At 39.6% G+C, this 23,733-nt stretch overlaps 1 protein-coding gene across 1 annotated transcript; it reads right to left on the bottom strand.

The window, feature by feature from the left end:
* Window positions 1-1,194: 1,194 nt before the first annotated feature.
* Window positions 1,195-18,333, bottom strand: fam114a2 (family with sequence similarity 114 member A2). Its single transcript, XM_030068216.1, has 14 exons — window positions 18,220-18,333; window positions 16,557-16,816; window positions 15,114-15,213; window positions 14,522-14,623; window positions 13,062-13,165; window positions 11,522-11,656; window positions 10,164-10,334; window positions 8,274-8,397; window positions 7,428-7,513; window positions 7,053-7,154; window positions 5,938-6,062; window positions 5,722-5,794; window positions 5,402-5,455; window positions 1,195-3,807 (listed from the first exon to the last, which is right to left on the bottom strand). The coding sequence occupies exons 2-14, from the start codon at window positions 16,794-16,796 to the stop codon at window positions 3,706-3,708; spliced, it is 1,518 nt and encodes a 505-aa protein (XP_029924076.1). The 5' UTR covers window positions 16,797-16,816; window positions 18,220-18,333; the 3' UTR covers window positions 1,195-3,705.
* Between the last annotated feature and the right edge of the window lie 5,400 nt (window positions 18,334-23,733).

The raw sequence follows: 23,733 nt of genomic DNA, 5'->3' as shown, positions 1-23,733 counted from the left end.
AAGCCATTTAGCCATACGCTCAAAATAATCTGTAACGTCCATGACTGTTCATCATTCTTCCCCGGGTCTATGGACTATCAAACCTGTAGCTCTTAGATGTATTTGTCTGATTTATCACTACTGCAGTGTTTGAGCAGTGATTCTGCTGTTTGACAACAATTCCAAAACAACACTCTGCCTTTGGAGAGCTGCTGACTGTTCTTTGAAAATGTCTCTCTGGTTGTACATCTATGCAGGCGGACTGAGTGAAATGTTTGGCCTAACCTCATGTTGTAACATTATTTGTCCAACAGATGGCGTTGGACTTAAAATCAGAAAAAATAGTCTGAACCTGGACTGCAAAAAAAGTGAATTCTAAATTACATATTTGTAAAATATGGGCCCAGAATTTGCTGTTTTTGAAATGTCCAGTCAGTTTTCAGATTTAATACCAATCTGCTTACTGAGATCCTATCAGAAATGTTAGGAACAGTTCTGTCTCACAGGGCATCAAGGCACCAGAGCCAACGTTAACATAAATAAAAACGTGCTGCTAAAAAAAAACAAAAAAACATGCACAGTACCTGCTGGGAAAGACACTGACTGGCCGATATTGGATATTTGGCCAATACTGCAAACCAGCAATTCAGTATATCATCATGTATATCAATTTGTGGGGTGAAGCTATGGAACAGTCTCAGTGTGGAGTTACAGCAATGTAAAAATACTAACCAGTTTAAAACAACAAACATTATTATTATTTGTATAAAGATGCATACCTAAAAAAAAAAAAAAAAAAAAAAAACTGTATATATGCTATATGTATGTACATGGATATGGATTATGTATATATTGTGGATATGCATTAACTAAGTAATTGTGGAAAAGCGGTGAGAGTACATCAGTTATATTTCTTCTCACTCCTTTTCGAAATATGCACTTTTTGTGTTTATTTTAAACTCTTTTGCTGTTCTGTTATTTCATATTTCTTATTCGAAATACATGCTCAATCAAATCAAATCAAGTCTAACCTGATAATGTAACTGACTGCAGACCGTGCTGACCAGCTGTACAAACTAAAGTTTCTTGTTTTCTTATGATAGATGGATTTTTGACAGAGCAAATGCAAAATCTTGAGGATCACAACTGACGGAGACATTAAAAAAAAAAAAAAAAAAAAAAAAAAAAACACTCATAACTGAATCCTCATTGTTTAAGAAAGCATATTTATTAAAAAAAAAAATACATAAATAAAAATAACTGGCAGTTTGAGTATATTGCTCCAAAAATAACAGATCACTTCAGATCAAAGCTGCAGTAAGCTGATTTCATATCAGAGGGCTTGGCTCCAAGAAGAGAAGCAAAACTGTCCTGGCACATCAAAACTCAGGGGGGAAAAAACATGAAATCATCAGAACTCTAATGAGTAAACAGTTAAATAATGACAGTAAGGAGACAGCTAAATCAAAGCAGACATAGGCCAGCTGTGTTCAAAATGACTGACAATTTGGAAAAAACTGCATTAAAGGTACTTCATCCTCTGAGGAGGATTGCTCAAATATTTCCTGATCCACTTCGATTTTCCAGTCAACAGGGAGTCTGGTTGTTAAAAACACAGTTCTGTATCTGGAGGGTCACAAGTTCAATTCTGGAAATATCCGGTGTGTCACATCCCTTCAGAAAGTCACTGAGCAATGATATTCAGCAAGTGGTTGTCAACATGAGGTCTGAGGACCTGCAGGGGTCCCTCAGGTGCTTCCTCAGCAAAATGAGGAACAGTTCAACTTCACTCCAGTCAAAATCATTTGAACTTGTTACAATAAAATTACAAAATGTAAGTGATATGAGTGATTGTAATAGCATTAATATCACAACTTTGAATATACTTGCCAAAAAATTTAATACTTAACACAAACAAAAATATCTTTTCATTTCAGCTTTCCTGAAATAAAATCATTTCAAATGGGAGTCGTCTTGGGGGTCTGCCGCAAAAGTTTGAGCCCCCCTCCACTGAGCCGCCAGCTGGACTGAGGCTGTTCACCTGTGCAAAGAAACAAACTCCCTCACTCTCTTCAGTCACCGAGTCTCACCTTCAGTATAATATTCCTGTTTTCTAAAACAAGGTAAAATAAAATAAAATAAAATCTGAGGGATGAGATAATCCCATGTTTTCAATGCAGGGTTTTTATTATGTTAACCTTGATTATGATAACTTTGAAAGAAAACATTTTAACACTGAAGAGTGAGACTGAATTACTTCTGAGTAACTTTTTTCTTGCAATGTGTAAACAATAAAGAAATTAATCCTGAAATATTTATCTTTGCAGAAGACACTCATCACGATCCCTTAAACCAATTAGCATCAACATTACCATCTCAACAGATGTTTCAAACCAAGTGGTCTCTGAGGAATAACTGACACTTTTATATGTCGTGTACACACATTAGAAGACAAAGATTATGCTAAAAAAGATAAACTAGTTGCTCTGTGGGAAATCTCAGCGGAGTCTGATCAGAGTTTGGGTCAAGCTAACTTTCGCATATCCAAGTTTCTGCCAAATGAGTCAAACCCAAAAATAAACAACAAAAACATCTGACTCATTGTATCAGAAAATTTCACGCTAGATTTTTATTTTGAAAACAAATGAAAGCTCTGCTTGGCTATCTGATTTTGCTCCATTTAGATCAGAGTGGAGCCATCATTATTCAAACGGTAACGTCTTGGGGGCTCAAGGCTAGTCCTTAATGCAGCATGTCATGTTGTCTCTCTATCACTATCTAAAATACAGAAATTCCACAAAATTCTTAAAAAAAAAAAAAAAAAAAAAAAAAATTAAAAAATGAACTTCCTCACTGCAAAAAAAACACACACCTTAAAGGCACACTATGCAGTTTGAAATGAGAGGGCACAGCATTTTGCTTACTGATGTTAAGGATGAAATGTTAGGAGAAAACCCCTCAGACGTGTCTGTCTGTATTGAACCTAACGTTTTGATGGTAGCAACATAAACGATAAAGTGAAATACTCTTATATTTTGGGTTATGATTGGGTAATAAAGTTGTCCTGAACTCCTCATATTTGTAAGTTACATTATTTTGAGAATTGAGTGCCATTCATCATTCTTTAGCACATCATAAATTCCCTGCGGGACAATAAAGACTTCATCTGTCTATCATAACTAGTGTGGGTGTCCTCCCATTTCAAACTACAGTCTGCCTCTAACAAGTTAGCAGCCATACTCTGTTTTCTAATCTTGATGTACTGAGACAAATTCTTCAAAGAAACAAATGTCAGTATCTTGAGACAAAGCAGAATCATCACGTTCAAGAAAAGTAAAATGTCCTTGAGCCAAATGTAACTGCCTCAGAAAGTTGTCAGAAATTTTCCCTCGTTTAATGAAATACAAGATTTTAAGATTCGCTATCAGACTAAACAACTTGTTTAGCTGGACATTTATCTTGTCAGTACTTAATACTGTTAAATCTGCTGTGCTTTAGGAATAAACCAGCATTGTGATGTCGCACATAGAATAAACATGGTTTGAAAATAACACGCATTTTCTCCCAAGCGTGAAACTGAATTCGTCTTGACTCAAAAGCACGACTGAGGAATAGCTGAGGCAGACGGTTTTTAAAACTTTAATAATGTGTCGGTGCTCTGCTTGGATAGAGTCCTTTTGCGTTTTGGCACGGAGGGAGGGGTGACGAGAGGTGACGGTCAGATGGTCACTGCTGTGTGGACTCCACTCTCCTCTGGATGTGGGAAACCTCCAGGATGGGCATGAGCAGCTGGAAAGCATCCTGGATGTAAGACGCACTGTTGGACGCCTGGTGGATTCAGAGATCAGAGACATTCTGTCACATTGAGGCACAGCCTTTTGTCTCATATTGAAATTTCCAAATGAATGGATGTAAACAAATGTAATATCATGGAATGACGTGTAAATATCACACCACTTTTTCAGATCATTTCGCATGTTATCACGACGCACTTTTTGCTTTTACACACCATTTAGTCCCCACAGACTTCCATGGTGAAGAGATAGCATGTCATTTAAGATCATGCTTTTCCCAACAGTCACACTTTGGTTAGCTTTAGCTGCCAAAACTACTTGGTTAAGTTTAGGAAAAGGTCATATTTGGGTTAAAATACTTGGTCATCATGGTTAAAGTTAGGAAAGGGTCATGGTTTGTGGTAAAATATTTTGTTATCATGGTTAAAGTTAGGAAAGGGTCATGGTTTGGGTTAAAACACTTTGATTTGAGACACTTGGGAAATGAGCACACATGCTTCACATGGAAACTGCACTCCGGTCTCACTCGAGAAAGTCCTGTCTTTTGTTGACCCATCCTTCAATGACATATGGAAAGCCACAAAGCATGGTGATAACATGCAAAATGACTTAACAAATTTGTGTGTTAATCATATGCCATTTGGTGAAAACTGAAAACCATGATTCTGCAGTCCTTAGGTAGTTGAACTGTAAGTGTGTGACAAACCATGATTTGTGTTTTTTTCTCCATCTTAGCTCTTGCACATGACATTTCTACAGCGACCTGATTTGTAATGCACAAGTTTCAACGCTGCTTTTTGATTAATTATAACATTAAACCTAAAGTCGGCTTTTAACTGTACATGACATGACAGACTGGAAGTCACGTCTGTGGCCTGTCAGTGGGGGGACACGAGGAGCTCAGAGGTTTTTTCTCAACTTTTCCTGTTCAACCACTATTCTGCATCCACTGAAAAGTTTCAACATGGCACCAAATTAACTCCGACACCCAACATCAAGTGGCAAAATGATGAGAATAAACTAAATACCGGTATGTAAACAAAATGAAAATATGACACCGTTAATATTAATTCAGTTTGAGCATTAAGGTTGATGTGTGATGTTGTTCTATGTATTGAATAACAATGAAAAAAAATGTGTAAAACAATTTTGCACAAGTTTTTAATTAATCCATTAAGCTAATGTTATCTTGTTTGCATTTGCATGGCAGCTCATGTTAGCTTCTGCCACTCCCTGAACTCTGTCCTCCTGTGACTGCAGATGAGAAGCTGTTGGTGAGTGAAGTGAGCACAACACATTCAGCAGTTATGAACGACTGACACTAGGGCGGGTATTCCAACTGTCATATGGGTAGTCGTGCTCAGTGGAAATAGCAGCCTAATACTGACTTCCATGCACCATTACACCCGTGCTGATCCTAGTATTTTGTCTTTGTCCCGTGTCTCTGTATTGAACAGTTATGTCACATAATCATCTTTGATGGATTAGTAATCATCTCAAAGGGAAACTGTGTCATTGCAGAATACAAAAACAAACAAACAAGATCCAGATAAATGAACAGTGTGCAGTTAGCAGACAGACTGATTCAATCTTCTACATATGATGTGAGCGTATGATGAGATACAAACCTCTAGGAAGACTCCTGTTATTAGTGGATTGAGGACGTCGCCCTTCTCATTTGACTGTAAAGCACAACAGTGGAGTTGGATTACATTCAGTGAGCGTATCCAGCAATAAGCATCAATACATCTGCTAGGCTAAGCTGGGTATAATAATAGGTGGAATCATTTACAGCCAGCCAGTCAATGCTGCCAAATATTTGCAAATCTCGTCAGGGCGATACAAGACCTGATCACCCTGTTGGGTTTATTTAGTGATAACCATCAACAGGCTTTACATGATCCCATACAGTGTGATTTTGCAGTTTAGTAAGCAGACTGGGTCTTACCCCTGCCGTCGTCAAGCAGGAGGTGAACTTCTTGGACAGCAGAGAGATTTCTTTACACAAAACAACGGTCAGCCTGAGGAAGGACAGCGTGACAAATACAGAAATATCAAGGATTTTAGCTCAAATATGAATGATAAAATAATAATTTGTACAATACAACTGCCACCATCCCTCCACACACGCACACACACACCCACACACACCACGCTGTCTTACTGTGACAGCAGGCTGGCCTCTGTGCTGCTGTGAGAGGAGAGGATCGTCTCAGCCAGTTTGTGGAAAAGTTCGATGGAGCGAGCCGTCAGCTGTGCCAGGCTCCTGATGGCTGCAGCGTGAATGTTCTTCACGAGCACGCACACACACACACACACACACACACACACACACACACACACACACACACACACACACACGCTGAATGAACTAAGAACAGCACACATGCAGTTCTTACGCTATCTGAAATGTAAAATCCCCTCACTTTCCCATGATTTTCCCTGCAGTGTTTCCCCTATCGTTCTACTGGCGGGGCGCAGCGCCTCACCAACGGAGCCTCCCGCCTCACCTGACAGTCGCGCTAAATTAATTTAATTGAATTCATTTTCAAATTAAAAAATAAATAAAATCACAACAGAAATAATTTTACGTCACGTTTCTATACCCGCACCCATCCACAAGCAGACAGAAAGAGGAGGAGATCAGAGGAGAATCACACTTGTACCCTTGTAAGCGAAATAATTCATGTCACATCGGCTCCAGCCGCCTGAAAAACAGGCGAAAATATTGGCGTTTTTTAAACACACGGTGCGTCAGCCTGAGTCGACCACCAGTGGTGAAGATGAGTGCATTTGCACTCCTCCGGTCCCGGTCCAAGTCAGCACTACTGCTGCTGTTACTCATGACCAGAGCCTGTTCTATTAATATAGATTAATATAATATAGATGAGTCAATGTGCAAATCTGAAGAATATTGAGAAACTTATTAATATTGTCCCCACCCTCCAAAATGTTTGTGTACCCCCAAAATTTTTGTGCGCACATCGCCCCTTGCCAAAGCCAGAATCCTAGGGGAAACACTGCCCTGACTAAAATGGTCCAGTGATGAATTCTGAAATGTTAGTTTTCTTAAGATAAGCTGAAAAAGCCAAACAAAAAGGTGAGAAAGTAATTTCTCTCATTCCCACACCAGCCAAGATTGACAAAACAACAGCCTGCGTTTGAGTGCAAAACCTTTCAAACATGAAAAAACAACAGCATCTCCACGTGTGTTTGAAAATGAAAATGTGCTGTATACAGTGTGTGAGTGTGTGAGTGATAATGTGAATAATCCCATACCTCTACAGGGAGCATGTTTTTTACATCTTCCTCCTCTCCTTCCTCCTCCTCTTTTAAGGGTTTGGTCATTTCAGCAATCTGGGTGCAGGCACTCCTACAGGCCTGGTTGAGAGAAAACTTCAATTATCAATTCATGGAAAAAATAACCCATTAATCAACAGATTAACCAACAACAGAAAAACTCATTAGTTGCAGCCCTACTTTTAATCTATTTGCAATCCACTGAATTAAATCCACAATCTGCAAGGGGAGGCAATAAACAACAACTGTAATGAAGTACAAACAAGCCAGCATGTCGTGTAAATCAAACAAATGGAGTTGGGCTGGACTGCACCGACTGGAAGCCAGTCACAAACACAGAAATGTGCTCGGCACCTTGCCAAGTTTGTCAGCCGTGGCAGAAACATGGAGCCCGTCCAAGGCCTCGGCTAACTCCCTCTCAAACTCGGAACCGTCTTCATCTGGAAACAGAAATGAACACTTAAAATAAGACATGATCACCTCAGAAGTAACTTGTTTTTAGACAATTTTCACTTGTTTCAAGTGAAAATCTACTAGAAACAAGACACAAATTTTGCCAATGGAACAAGCAAATTTTTACTTGTGACACAAGTGAACAAGTAAAAATGTGCTTGTTCCATTGGCAAAATTTGTTTCTTGTTTCAAGCTAATTGTTCAAGTAAAAATGTCTTATTTCTAGTCAAAATATCTCATTACACTTAAAATAAGACATGATCAGCTCAGAAATGACTTGTCTTTAGACAATTTTCACTTGTTTCAACTTGTTTCAAGTGAAAATCTACTTGAAACAAGTGAAAATTAGCTTCAAACAAGACACAAATTTTGCCAATGGAACAAGCAAATTTTTACTTGTGACACAAGTGAACAAGTAAAAATTTGCTGAAGTTGAAACAAGTGAAAATTGTCTAAAAACAAGTTATTTCTGAGGTGATCATGACTTATTTTAAGTGTAATGAGATATTTTGACTAGAAATAAGACATTTTGACTTGAAATAAGACAAATAATCTTGGTAAGATTTGGACTTTTTGCAGTGTTGTCCTGTTTCTCATAGCCGATAGACTTTATCTGTGCCGTCATTTTTCTCTGAATGATACCACTGTGCATGTTGCGGACATACATTTCCTGATCACCATGCATTTTTTCTGCAGGACCACCTGGGCAGGGCTGGCCAAGAATCACCAAATCAGTCATCACACTACCTTTCTTCTCGTCCACGTCCTCGTCGTCAAACTCCACCAGGGAGAATGCCTCCTTGATGGCGTCCAGCTCCTCTCTGAGCCGGGCCACTTCATCTCCCGACATAGTGGTCAGCACCGACTTCACCTGCACACACACACACACACACACACACACACACACACATATACTCACTATTTTGTGTGGAAAGTACTGCATCGCATGTTGTAACATTCAGCAGCCTCGTGCTCTAAACGTTGCGGTTATTAACGGCTACAAAGGGTTTCTCGCGGCTTTCTCCCGCACTGATTGCTTGGAACGGCACAGGTCGGAAAAACATTACCACTGACAAAGACGTTGACGGTTATGGTAGCAGTGAGTACTGATTTTTTTTGTTTCCCCTTCTCTCGCTTATGTTACAGGTAGACCTCCAGGAAGAGAGTTTTTTTTGTTGTGGGTTTTTTTTTATTTTGGTGGTTTTTTTGGTGAAATATTTTTGTTGAAGGAATTCTTGGTTGAACAGAAAGTGGACTGACAAAACCTTTGTTTATTTTGTGGAAAAAAAGGACTGAATCTAATTTTTTGTGGACTGAATTATTTATTTTTTTGTGTGAAAAGGACTAAAAACAATTTCAAATCAAAAAGAAAGGACTGAAAAGCCTTATAATTTCTTGTGGAAAAAAAAACAAACACCTTGAGTTGCATTTTTTGTTGTATTTTGTAAATATATTCATTTCTCTGTTTGGAACAAAATGTGTTGGTTGCCTTGATTCCCTCTTACCAGTGTATTCCTCGTTGGGTTGTTGAGTTTTATACTGAAACATCCTTTGTGTTGGGTTTTTGGAGTGAAGGTTTCTTTTTATTTTCTGACTGTGACTAATCAACAAGATAGCACAAGCAAATTGTCAGGCTTGCTACCTGACTGGCACTCCGAAATAAATTATTTATCAAAATCTTCCTCCAATAAGAAATCCGTCACAATGTGGCTACAAACATCATAATATCCAACATTATTGAATATTGCCCCATGTAGAGGGTCCAAAATTAACACCATTTACCTGCCAAATGTGGGTCATTTTTGGATTTGGTGGAAGAATGAGTTGGAGTCACCAACCAGGCGGCTGGTAAATAATTTGTCATCACAGCGTAGAGCCAGGTTTACATCGCTGTGTTTTTTATGTGCACCGGCTGAGACTAATGTGAGCCTCATTGTCTGCCGTGCCTACTGTGATGTCAGCCAATCCAATCAAAGCTGCTTACTACTAATTTCCAGAATTTCCCTGGTTGGGATCAATAAAGTATATCTATCTATCTATCTATCTAATTGGTGCCTTCTACACCATGTATGTCTTTTTTGCTGTTACATGTTATTAGAGATGTGGTGACACATTCTCAGAAAAGTCACAGAGGTCAGCTTGTGAGAGGTGTCGCCTGAAAGATGCAAGATCCTGGCTAAAATATGCATGTTAATAATGCATTATGCAGTTTTAGGGCTGGTTATAGGTATTTCTGGCTGGTCAATTTTGCTAAAGTTCACCTAAGCTGACATGTGGGTCTATAATGTCTTTGAAACTGTGGGTCGAACGCGCATACCGGGGATTCGGTACATCATTCCTGACAAAATTATTCCCATCTCAAGTGTTTTTGATGTTATCAAAAATATTTGATTTCGCTAGGAAGAGAAAAAATACTAGATAGATCCTGAATATTGGAATGCATTTTTTTCCTCCTCCAATTTTCTAAATCAATATTCTGTGGGCTGGATGGGACACTGCCGGGCCGGATGTGGCCCACAGGCTGCCGGTTCACAACCACTGATGTAGAGGATCTGGTCTATGAAAGGAACTTTGTCATCAATTGCACAAATCGCCCGCCGTGTGGCCGTCTTATCTTGGAATAACTCTCGATCGTACCTTGGACTCACTCTCACGGGACAGGATCTCCAGGGCCTCCAGGTGGGACAGGCCCTGAAATTCATCAAACAGCATCCCGTAGTGAGCGACGGCCTTCCTCTCCGGATCGGACGAGGACAGCGACTCCTCAGCCGTCTGCAGCTCCTCTCGCTCCTTCGCCTCCCGCAACACCTGCAAAGGGAAGAGGAGGCCAAACTCCAGCAAATCCTGAATATTCAGTGAGGTTCCCCTCAGCAAAAACAGAAGTCAGAGGCTAAGACTCGCTTGGTCGTATTAACTGGTTTAACTTTGTTTAGTGTATTCTAGTTTTGTCTGACTTCAAGTTCACTCACATAAACAAAACACAGTATAATTTCGTCTAATTTAGTTTAGTCTCGTCTAATTTAACCTTGGTCCAGTCTTACATTTTAGTTGAACTGCATGAGGATAAAACAAAGTAAGGTGATTAAAAGTGGTCAGTGGTTAGTCTCATCCCATCTAGTCTTGTCTCTGTGTCAGTTTCAGTTCACCTGCATGGTGATACATGAGTTAACATAAGTAAGGAGGTAAAACAATGGTCTCAACCTGTCCATTCTGATCTGGTCTGAGTCTAATTTATCTCAGCGTTGCTTGCTTTAGTCTTAATTTTGGTGGAGGTGTTGAGACGTGGTGTTGAGACGCAGAAGTAATAGGATAAACCATTTTCTTCTCACCCCAATAAGTCACTTTTTTAAGTAAAGACTAGTTTTAAGTTTGTCATTAACACTTGGAAATCTGATGCTGTGGGTTTTAGAGATACTGAAAGATTAATTTTAATGTTGTTATTGTTTTTCAGGGTATATGCAGGAATCTTCAAGTTAATTTTAATACCTTTTTAAGACTTTTTCAAGACCTTCTCAATATTTTTTAATACCTCACCGCCACTTCAAGCTGTAACCATTTACATCAGTGATATTTTTAACTTAACAGTTTTAGTTTGTGATACAGAATATAGACCATAATGATACAACAGAGCGTACTTTGTGCTTCTGAATTTCCACCCGCCCGCTCGCTCTGGCGCTCTCAGAGACAATTTACGAACACACCCACAATAGCCTAGTTTTTTATGTACCTGTTCATCTTTGTTTTTTAATACAAAATGAATAAATTCACACACTTTTACGATGTTTTTGGGACTCAAACTCTTGGACAGCTAATTCAGAAAGAATACTTTCAAAATTTAAGACTTTATAAAGTCGTGATAAGACTTTTTAATACTTTTTAAGGGTCTTAATTTTCCCAAAATTGATTTATCACCTTTTAATACTTTTCAAGACCCCGCGGATACCCTGTTTTTTTTCTCAAGAAAAATGAAGTGTCTTTTTGCCTGCGCTGCCCACCTGAGACAGAGTGGAGGTCCGGTTCATCAGTCCCTTGGTCTTCTTGAAGCCGGGATCACCCTCTGCTATCACATCCATCGTCTTCTTCCCGATAAACTCCAGAGCGTCCAGGCCTCCTGTTATCACGGTCTTGCCCTGAGGGACAGAGGCTGAGTCAGGTCATCGTGGTACACTAAAGCTAAGACAATTCGTTAAACAGATACTGTCATAAACTGAAGTAAATAAATAGGAACAAGACTTTGAGATGGATAACAAATATATTCTGCTGGCAACGACAGAATAACATACAGTATGCTCCTATTTACTGCACTGCACATTCTTCACGATACCATTTTGTGCCCAAACTAAACTAGGCAAAAAAAGTTCTGCACTGCTTTTTCAGTCCTCTTTCCAATGAGATACAACTTGTAAGGATCCTGCATTTCTGGAGTGACACCGGTAATTGTGTGGGAAGCGACCAATTTTTTTGACAAAATCCCCTGCAATATTTTTTCAGCTGATCATTTCTCCCATTTAACAATACCGATTGGTGTTGTCTTTTATACCGTTAGGAAGCCTGATTAGTCCCCTTTTCAATGAGAAATAAGTTGTAAGGATTGTCAATCGATTGGTATGACCAACATGGCTAAACATGTCCCCCCCCCCCCTTTTTGAGGGGAGAAAATCCCATTCAATGTGTTTTCAGTTGATCATTTCTCCCCTGTGATAAGACCAATTGGATTTGTGAGTTATACTGTTGGAATGCCAGTCCCCATTACAATAGGGTATAACAACACAGCTAAACAGGTGGGAAGCACAATATTTTATTTTATTCATTTTCTACGGGACTTTAGTAGCGTGTGGAACTTCCATTTGCAGCAATGACAGCTTCACACCTCCTCCTTATGCTGATCAGCTATCAACTATAGTATATACAACTATAGTATCATGTAGTATCAATCAACTATAGTATATACAAAGTCATAAAGGTGAACGAAAATTGATATGATGTAATGATGACAGCAAATATTTTATGAAACACTACAAAACAGAGAATAGTTTCGGGGAAAAAAAAAAGAAAAAAAAAAGCATAGTGTCTGTGCTCCACGCAATAGATAGATAGATAGATAGATAGATAGATACTTTATTCATCCCAAAGGAAATTAGCAGTTTTTCAGCAGTATCCACAGATTACAGATTAAATAAAGAAAAAATAAAGAATAAGATCTAAGTACAGCACACTAGAGATCTAGGTACAACAGTGTGCAAAAAACCGTGTGCATAGGTGTATAAAATGTGCATAGATGTGGGCCAATGTGCAAATTTAGAAGAAATATACAGTATACACAGATGATAGATAGCAGTAAGCAATATAAACACTATAAACATTATAAACAAGGAATATAAAAAAAATAGAAATATGAGTACAATACAACCCTCTGCTGTATGTCTGCTGTCGTGCAAAACAAGAGACTTAAAGAAGGAGGAGTGCACTCTCCTGTTCTGAAAGGAGCCCAGCAACAAAGGAACAAATGATTTTCTCCGTTAAATGTCTGCTTACTGTGTTCTGGACGACGCTGGTGAGCGACGACAGCATCCCTATGGCACTTCCCACTGCAGACGCTCCATCTTCCCCCGCTCCATCAGTCTCACTGCTGCCTTCTCCTGCCAGCAGGGAAAACAAAGATAAAACATGTTGTATAAATCCATACTGACTGGGGCTGGGCTGCAATGACAGTGCAGACTTAGCGGTCTGATCCCCACGTAGGTCCCCAAACTTAACAACACATGCCACTGGAACGTTCTCTGATTAAAGACACAAGAGACCAGAGATGTGATAACATTAAATGGCTGAAGATGGCAGTTGAGCAGAGGTTAAAGGATCAGTTTGTGCGGAAATGGCGTTATGAACTACAGAATATGTCCTCATATTTTTAAGTTTTTAAGTTTGAAAAATATTTACTCTGTGAAAATAAGAAGTATAGTCAGGCCATCTGTAATCTCCGAACTTCTAATAATAGACTTCCTAAAATAATAGGTAGATGCAAGGGTCTGGAAAGGAATGAAAGGTTTTGTAACCTGTGTAATGACGGCCACCTGGGAGATGAATATCATGTTTTGTTTGAATGTAAAAATTCTATTTTGTCCGAGACCAGAAATAAGTACTTGCCTAAATATTTTTTAAATCGCCCATCTATGTTTAAATGTATAGCTTTATTGAAGACTGATCATTTACAAACAATATGTAAACTGGGTGCTTTCTTGAATAAGGTTTTGCCACTCTTTAAATGATCGAGTGCAGGCTTGTTTTTTCTCTTTACTTCGACCTGTGATGACTCATTATGACTGTTCATCATTTATTTTGTATTGTTTGAACTCCATACCACAATTGTGGTGAAGAGTTAATAAATATGACTATGACTATGACAAACTTTTCTCAAAACAGCGTGCACATCCACAGACATCATTCTCCCACCAAGACTGGGAGTTCAACTGTTTTCTTTCCCCCACAAACCAGCCGTTAGGATTTAGGATGAAGTCTCGATCTCCAGTAGGTCCACAGCCTACATGTCCACTAGATTTCCAAGAAATTATTCTTTTTTTTTTAATTTTGCGAGAGGAGTGCTAATAAAATAAAATAATCTCCTCAAAATAAATATTACAGCTTCAACTAATTAGCGTTTTCACTGTCTGTCAAAAATAATGACAAAATCTCATGGGAAGATCGCAAGAGTCCAAAGTGATGTCTTCAAATTGCCTCCTCAGTCTGAGCAGCAGCCAAACAAACAAGAAAAAAATTCAGTTTTTAACGAGGATGACAATTTTAGCATCTTAGTCATCTTAGTGACGCTGCAATCAGACAGTGTTTGCATTTGGTCTGAAGAAGGGCTTGTGCCCTAAACGTCACACAGAGGCACACGATTAGCTGTTGACTGGACCATATCATCCGGCGTGTAGACTCTGTTTTTCTACTACTTGCATTTTTCATTTTACAAATGACAAAAATGATTAACGGCTCACCCTGCTGATGCTGGTCCTCCTCCACCTGTGCTGACAGCTCAGTGGGACTTGGGATTCCCAGCGACGTCTCAGCCTTCTCTATCACCTGGGTGAGCCCCTGACCTGGGAGACACACAGCACACACACACACAAACACAAACACACACACACACACACACAGAATAACAGACAGAGCGAGACAGTTTCTTAACCCTTTATCAAGCAAGTGACTATTTTTGGTAATTTCAAAAATTTTACATATCAGGCCCATCCCCTGTCTCAGTTAGTTCAATAATCATTTGGTCTTCACCCAGTCAATCAGCAAAGATCGCTCTACATCCCAGGTCACATGATTGTGGCATTTGACCCTATCTCATTGGCTGTGATTTTCTATAGGAAAATGATTTTTTTTGAAAAATTTTATAAAAGCAATTAAGTCATGTCATGTTCACTAATAACAGTCTAGGGTTGTTTTTTTTTGTTTTGTTTTTTTTAATTTCAAAGTATTTCAATGAGTGCCCTATAAAGGGTTAAACTTGGAAACACTGGGGGTGGAGGGACTTCAGCATTTTATTGAGGAGTTGGTCTGTACAGATTTGTGGCTCTGACTCACCCACAGTGGCCACTGTAGCTGTTGCTGTGGACAGGATGGACTTTCCCCAGCTGCCCCAGTATCCCCATCCACCCTGGGACACAGAGGACTCACTGGATTCCTGGGAGGGACAGGAGAGGAAGAGAAGGGATGAGGGAGAAGAAAACAGAGATGAGAGAGAGAGACCAAGAGTAAGAGAGAGAGAGAGAGAGAGAGAGAGAGAAAGAGAGAGAGTAAGGGTGAGAGCAGGGTATTTGAGACCAAGAGAGAGAGGAGACAGATCAATGACCTTTGAACCTAAGTTCATGTTGATAAAAAGGTCAGTGGAGGATCATATTGAACCAAAACCAAACTTACCACCACCCTTCACCACAAAACACCCATACAGAAACTGCAGCTTATGCAACATTTTCAGTTAACACAACCACAGTTGTACAAAGCACGCACACATTTAGTGTACGCTGTCAACTACACTAAGGCCCTGATTTACCTAAGTCTTTAATGTGTACAAAAACTTTTAGCATGTGCAAGCCTTACTGCTGACTTCGACCACCAGAAACATTTTACTGCCCACTAACAGTTTTAGTAAATATAGGCCTATAAGCATGTAACGTATCAGTTCTGTTAGTGGAGCAGCTGCTGTTAACCAAAGGCTTCCATTCTAACCAGTGAAACCAGCCACAGTGAGCATGCTGCTCTCATGCTCACTGTGTATGTGTATGCTCCACAGAGTCCGGAGCTACATGCATAAAGACAGTCTGGCTTCTATTTATATGTTTTGTGCAGGCTGTGCACTGCTCTGTTACACAAAAAAGATGTATAAAGCATTTTTTTTTTTTTTAAACAAATTATTTAACAGTACATGAAATGACTCTAGTTTTTGTCAAGACTTGCTGTGAGATTGTGGTTTATTTTTTGCTGTTTTCACAGATGTCAGTTCTATGACAAACACTAACAGCAGAGATTGAAATATTTAGGTTTCAAGATGAACATAAAGTATATCCGGAGCCCAGTGGCACTGTCTTTAGCTCCTCTGTCGTTTGCACCAGAGATTCATGGCGCTTGATGTCGTTGCTCTCTCCTGAGCAGATTTTGCTTGTTGTGGTATGAAAATCTCATATGTACGTTATTTTGCATAAAAGCGTCTGCCAAATGTGAACTGTAATTACTCCCTGTTACAGTCTCAAAAGGCTTTACAGACCCACAGATTATCAAAAACACAACATATAATGATAATAATTTTGGTGTCAGTGCACGCTCCAGTCTGCTATTGGCTAGATGCCCAGGTGATGTCACTGATACTGACATCATCTGTCACCCAAGATAAGCCAACACCAGATGGCAATTTCAGCAGCATGCTTTTACCATCACATGTCAGGCTTCACACAGATTTGGGTGTTGGGTTTAGTTCCTCTTTTTTTCTGCATAAAACAATACAAAACATCTTTGAGTGTGATTTCTCACCTTTGCTGGCTGCTCCTCTGCTTTAGTCTCCTGACTCTCCTGGATTTCGGCAGGTGGTTTGGCGTCCGGTCTCCTCCTGGCTTTCCTCGTCGGAGCGACATCGATTGAGTTGTCAGTGGAGTTGGCACCAGACGCCGGTGGTGAGGAGTCGTCCGGCACCTGGACAGGAGAAGCTTCCCGCTCCTCTGCTGCCACATCTGAACTCCCGGCGGCGACACTGGAGGCTTCACTGTCCGACATCTTGACGCCTCAGCAAATGCCTGCAGGGTATTCAAAATACAAAAGAAGAAGGCAACTGTAAATTTTCAAAATTGACACATTTGGATGTTGTTGTTTTTTTTTATGCTTTGAGTAGCCGATGCCGCTATCCAGCTGTCCAACACATCACATACCACCTGATGCCAAAATGTACAGTTGATTAATCAACTAGTTGATCAACAGAAAATCAATATACTAAAATTTTAGTCAAGTCATTTTAATCTTTTATCACGTACCAACACCAAATATTTAGTGGTTAGAGCTTCACAAATGCAAAACTTTGCCTGATACCCTCCATTTCATATTGTATTAAAGGGAAGACAATTTACTCTTCGTTACACTTGATAGACGAAGGGATTAAATGCCTGATTGAAAAAATATGATGATTGATCAACAATGGAAATAACTGTTAGTTCCAGCCCTATTAATAGAGTAATATTGCCTTCTGGCATTTTTAGACTGTTGACAAATCTAGCTAAATCAAATATTTACTGGTATCAAACTCCACTTCAGATGCTCAAAATGTCTTAGCCTCATCTAAGCCTCGTGGTCTACACTACACCTGTTATTTGAGGGGATTAGAGAAATGGTCCGAGTGTTTATGAGTGGGATTTTCCATAATAAACTGGAATTAGTCCAGGAACATGGCTTGAGATTTTGCTGCATGATGTCATCCCTCTCCTGGTCATCACACCGACCTCACCTCCTGTCCTTCCTGGCCTCCCAATGCTGGAATAACCCTCCCACTCCAGGGCAGCACTGCCTCTCTTCCATTGAAAATGTAAGAAATAACATGATGTGATACTATATGCATTTAAATATAAAATTCAGTTTGTGTTCCCCTTTCTCTGATCACACCTCAGGTATTCCGTGCTGAACTCGCTGTGATTGTATTATCTTCACCTCCAAGCTGAAGATAATAAAAATCCTTCCCACTTTTCTCCTGTGCTTCAGATTCATTTTCGTTATGTGGCCTCTGAATCAACCAAATTTAGGATCACAGGAATATTTTATGGAATTCATACTGAAGACACTGTACTTTTGACCCAAGCAGTGTTCACTTTGGCTGAGCTGTTGCATTCAAAATAAAAGGTTAGGTTTCGGCTGAATTTCTCTAAAGTCAATGTAAATCATATTAACGAGAAAGTATTTCGGAATCTAAGATAATGTCGTAAACCCCGATCAAAACACAAAACAGCACCCACTTTCACAGTTTTGCTAACGTTATAACATTAGCTGCTCTGCTGCTCAGCTGTCAAAGTCTTACTGCTAGCATGCAACGCTAAATCTCATCCAGCTAACTAGGTCCCCAGTTTGTTATCTCATTAAAATCCTCCTGATACATAAAAACATAGACTTCGCTCTCTGATGTCGGTGTTCACAACAACCCGTCGACGTTACAAACCTATTAACATCCCAGAGAACAGCGTACTCTTCCAGCTTTGTCCCTCTTTTCGTCCAGCAGGATTAGCCACGTCACATTTGTTTTGACTGTCCAGTGTGTCAAGCTAGACGGAAGGAAATGAACTTCCGGTTTGTGTCGAAAGAAAACCGTTATCGGGAAAAGCTAGAAAGCTAGGAGCTAGTAAGCTAGTAAAGCTAAAATGGATTTGATTGTTTGATTGTTTTTTTTTTTTACTTGGTGGTTTTATTTTCAGATAGTAATCGTTAAATGCTTGTTTTATTCGTTATACTGTAACTGTACTTTAACTACATTTCCGGTAACCTTCAAAATAATTCATTTTCACAACTCTTAGGATTATTGGGCAATACAAAGCACGACGTAAATTTCAGGACTCTTTCTGGACGGCGTGATAATTAGTTGAAAATAAACTTGCTCTTTAACTATGTGCTGTTTTTGCATCGATGGACCTTTTTATTTCTCTATCGTTGCCGTGGAGACAGAGTGCCACCCACTCACATGATGTACATCAACTTTGCCCCGTTCACTGTCATGAATTATGATGTATTCATGCTGTGCAGAAACGGTGGGAGATACGAGCTTCCAACTTGAAAACGGACCTCCACCTGAGTTTTAAAAGGACAAATACTGGTCTGCACTGCGCTCAGGTGGTAAATAAATGGGAGGCTCGGGACTGATTTCTCTGACTTTGTGAATTCTGAGATCACCTACGCCGAAATTCACAGTCACCTCAAATAAAACCAACAAAATGAACAACTCACAGCGTCAGGGCAGGGCACAGCTGGACTCGCTCAGCTTGCAGTGCCATGATATCTACCCTACACCTCAAAGCAATATGAAGTTCAAAATATGTATACAACTACAGCCTAGAGGCGTTTAAATACAAAGTTGTCATACAGAAATTTCACAGACACAAGTATGCAAAAAAATAACCTTTTTTTTTAATATAACCTTTTTTTTCTACAATTTCCGTGTTGTTGAGGCTCTACAGTTATAATAATAATAATAATAATAATAATAATAATAACACATTTTATTTGTTAGTGCTTTCAATAAAACTCAAAGACACTTTACAAAAATAAAACAATTGCATAATATGAACATATAAATTGCAATACATAAGTTTATCATAAAGTTAAATAATAAAATAATAAAAAATAAATAAATAAAAGTAATACTATTACTACTACTACTACTAGTATGACTAATAAGTGAAAGGTGTCTGAGATGTCAGTTGAGTGGGGGTCAGGTGTTGTAGGCCAGTTTGAAAAGGTGGGTTTTGAGTTTGTTTTTGAAGGAGGTGAGTGAGTCGGAGTTTGTGATGGATGAGAAGAAGAAGTTCCAGAGGGTCGGAGTGGAATGTGTTCCTTTTAGTAACTTACACTTTGACTTCTAAAGAAGTCTCTTCTGTCCAGTTTGCTTTCTTTTTTCTTTTTTTTTTGGCATCCTGCCACCTGGCTGCACCTAATTACCAAACACACATACACACGCACGCACACAGACACACATTCAAATGCAGAGGTGGCAAAAGTACTGACATTCTGTACTTAAGTAGAAGTACAGATACTTGTGTGAGAAAAGACTCTGGTAAAAGTAGAAGTACCACTTCAACTTCTTTACTCAAGTAAAAGTAAGAAAGTACAGGCTCTGAAATGTACTTAAGTACAAAAGTAAAAAGTAAAATGATTTTTTTTTTTTACCATTAATGATACATATACCTTTTTGATAACTTTTTGATGAAAAAAGTTCAGGGCACACAAAACAGGAACTTTTCCTCTTTTATTAACAACCTGCAAAGTGCTGGTACAGTTTTGCTGCAAGCCCACTTTCACACAATAATCAAGACTGAACTGCCCAGAGGTCTTGAATGAGTACCTTGATAATAGCTTTGGTACTCTCAACACTATACCTAACATATATGACTTTTAAGAGATTTTTTCTTGCTTCTCCGACTCTGTTTTTTGTCAGCTAACGTTATCTTCCCTGGCCACTGTCTTCCTCCATGTCTCCAGATTTCTCTTTATGGTTTTCTTTTTCTTAACTGCTCTCATGCCCCGCGCCCTCTCTCCCTTTCCCTCTCTGTGCAGGGTTTCCTCCAGGATTTTTGGAAACTGTGGGGGAGGGCTTCAGCGTTAATGTTAATAATTTTTACCACAGATCTTTTGCAGCACATAGGAGATATGCTGCTCTAACACTCAGTATGTAGTGTTAGTGTATGTTTATGAGTTGTAGAACATAATAAATTATCTTGAAGGAGTAGTTGTTTACCAGTAAGCTTGACTCCAATAATTTAACAATATGTTAAATTATTATTTGTTTTAAAAATGTAAATTACTTATCAAACAGACCTAACAATTCAACTACCAGTGAATGAGCAGTAGTATGCATGTGATAACATAGAATGAAAAATAAGCCGAAGTGATACCTCCTCTCTGAATAGACAAGCTAAGCCAGTGTGCTGCTGTTAGCCAGTGAAAATATTTCGGAGTGGCGACTCTTCACTTTGTTACACAATCCATGTCAGTGCGCTGCTGTAGCCTGGAAAGTTTCTCTGCCTTTTGGACTCGTACGGTGCAGGTGCAGGTGTTGTAATGTTTTTCTTGGTGGTAACGAGCCCGCCCGCCCCCACCAAAAAGAGAGAGAGAGGGAGAGAGAAGTAACGAGCCTGTTTTGACAATGTAAGGAGTAAAAAGTACAGATATTTGTGTTCAAATGTAGGGAGTAAAAGTAAAAAGTCGGCAGAAAATTAAATACTCAAGTAAAGTACAGATACCTGAAAAATCTACTTAAGTACGGTAACGAAGTATTTGTACTTCGTTACTTCCCACCTCTGTTCAAATGTTAATGTAAATGAAACCTCAATCCGTCTAGCTGAGGTGACCCAGGCAGAACAAACGCCCAACATGGTAACAACTTAAAGTGGCAGATGAAGACGGACTCCTGGCCAACTAGCTAAACACTGGTGATGAGGGACGCTTTTTTTCTTTTTCTTTTTTTTCACCTGTGAGGAAGTCCAGGCGCTGTTTACAACCAGATGGAGTGACAGCGGGGACGGCCAATCACACATTAGCAAGAAACGGCAGAGCCAATCGAAGAGCTTGTGAGTGGTCTAAAGGGAAACAGGGGTGTATTCAACGACGTTACGATACGTAACGTTGTGTGACGTTGTCTCATTGAATGGTGTGTTTGGTTGTAACGTTTTGTAACAGAGAGCAACGTGCCTCACAGGTAGTTTTCCTCCGTTTGGTGGGCGTGTCACAGGTGTTATCCAATCACCATCAGCCTGTATTGACGCCTCCGCGATTTAAAACGCTAGAGCTCCATCATGGCTTCCAAGTCGCTATATTAGTGCAGCCTATGTTTAAAATGTTACATCATTTGAAGAGGTAAAAGCACATGTATGTGGTAAGTATGATGATAAATCAGACATTGTATTGTTTTTTCTCAATAATATGGCAACTTTTATTCAACTTAAAACTTAAAACTCATTTGTGTAAGCCTATGGTACAAATCTTGGAAACAATGTTTAACTGTTTTTTTTTTTTTTTTTTTTCATAGTGGACATTGAATATTGGTATTGGTATTGCAGTACCCCTATAGTTAATGATCCATGTAAAGTAATGTCCTGCTCAGACAGTTCTTCGGCTACAATCGCGAGGAGAATGGCCCTCTGGGCTTCCATACTTGCAACGCTTGCGTAATGCAACAGGTTGTTCAGAACTTTATCGTTTCTGTTAGTTTGACGTTACATACCGGTACGTCTGCGCTGAATACACCCCTCATAGACATAATATACGTAGACGCCTCATAGGCTGCCGCTGCCTATTGGAGCTGACGTAGCAGCGTGGCTGCCATCTTGGATGGGTCCCTAATACGCTCCCACTGCATTTATTTCTACTGCAGAAGGTGTATCCTCAACTTTAATAATCCATAACTCCCCGAATTTTTACCCGATTTTCCCACGGTTTGGTTTGTTACAAACAGCAGAGTTTCAGTTATGATACAGGATGCTGTCACATATTAAAAATACGTACTTTCATGCTGAAAGACTTTGTATTATAACAAAAACATATGGTATGGCATATAGATAAATGTATAAATGAATTAATTTTATAATTTAAAAAAGAAACAAGTTTGATTGTTCATTTGAATTTATTTCTCTCTCTTTCTCTCTCTCTCACTCACACACACAGAGGACATCACTGAAGCCTGACAGTCTGACCCGTCCTGCTCACTACAGAGCTTTGACGACTCAGTCGCAACAAAACCCTCCCGTCTTCTAGCAACTTCCCACTGCCTCCTCAAGCCTGTATCACTGGAAAACCTTTAAAAAGAAAAAGAAAAATAAAACAGCAAGAGTCAATGAGAGAGAGAGAGTACCAGTTCCTGCTGTAATAACGTTACACCTAAGTAACGATGATATAATATTATAAATGGTAAAATAACCAAAATTATTGTTCAGTCTTACTTCTGAAAGCTAATCCCACGCGATCTGGTTTAAATCCTGTGCCGGTTATTGCAATCATAAGCTGCACAAAATATCGGCATTTTTGCTAGCTCTCCATTGACTCTGGTTGACTCTGGTGCTAGCCTAGAGTGAAGAGACCCATCCAATATGGCGGCGACGCTGCTTGCGTTCCAGCACGTCATGAGGCGTCTACGTATATGATGTCTATCCCTGCGTTCCAATACTCATACTACCATACTATTTAGTAGGGGAAAAAAAGAATTAGCATGCATATTTCATACTAAACTACATACTTTGTAAGGGCAGCTGCAGTACATACTAAAAGTAAAAAGTATAAGTATGCGATTTGGAACGCAGGGTAAGGCGGTACTGCTGGGCAGCCAAGCTTCGAGGCGTGGCGAGTATTAAGGGGGCGTGTCTGAGGAGCTCCGCTTCTATCATGATAGGCTACGTGAGTGCCGGGTGCGTCATCAGCATGTTACCCAATGAAATGAATGAGTTACTTTGCGCTCAAACGGTCCCGCCCACATTCAGGAAGAAAGAAATGTGTACAGGTAAAGAGAAAAAAAGAGAGACGGAGACGGAGTTTATTACGGCGAAATAGAGCAACTTACTTGGCTTTTTCATAGCACACGGTGTTGAGCAGGAGGAAACTCCTGCGGCCATTCCAGCACTTGATTTAAATGTTACGAGTGCAAGTGCTTGTTTACCGGTGAGCTCAGCCGTCCGACCCCGCTCCCAAAGCAACGCTACTCCTCCTCCTCCATCCATCCCCTCACAGTCATGTCAGCAAGCCAAGCCACAGTAACAAAAATAACTGGGACCATTTCTGCTGCACCTAATAGCCTATGATAGATGTATTATTCTGAATAAGCCAGGGTTGCCAGCTCTCACGCATTGACCGTGACACTCACGCATTAAGCCTCAATCTCACTCTCTCATCCTCAAGAGAGAAATTTCACGCCAAATCTGACTTCTATTGATGGGTGGTCAGGTCTGCCGGATCTGGTGGATTATTATTATCGGTT

This window comes from Myripristis murdjan, chromosome 14, assembly GCF_902150065.1.
Source record: "Myripristis murdjan chromosome 14, fMyrMur1.1, whole genome shotgun sequence".
NCBI classification, from domain to species: domain Eukaryota; kingdom Metazoa; phylum Chordata; class Actinopteri; order Holocentriformes; family Holocentridae; genus Myripristis; species Myripristis murdjan.
Note: the sequence above shows the minus strand (reverse complement) of the source record. Positions and strands in the feature narration are given on the sequence as shown.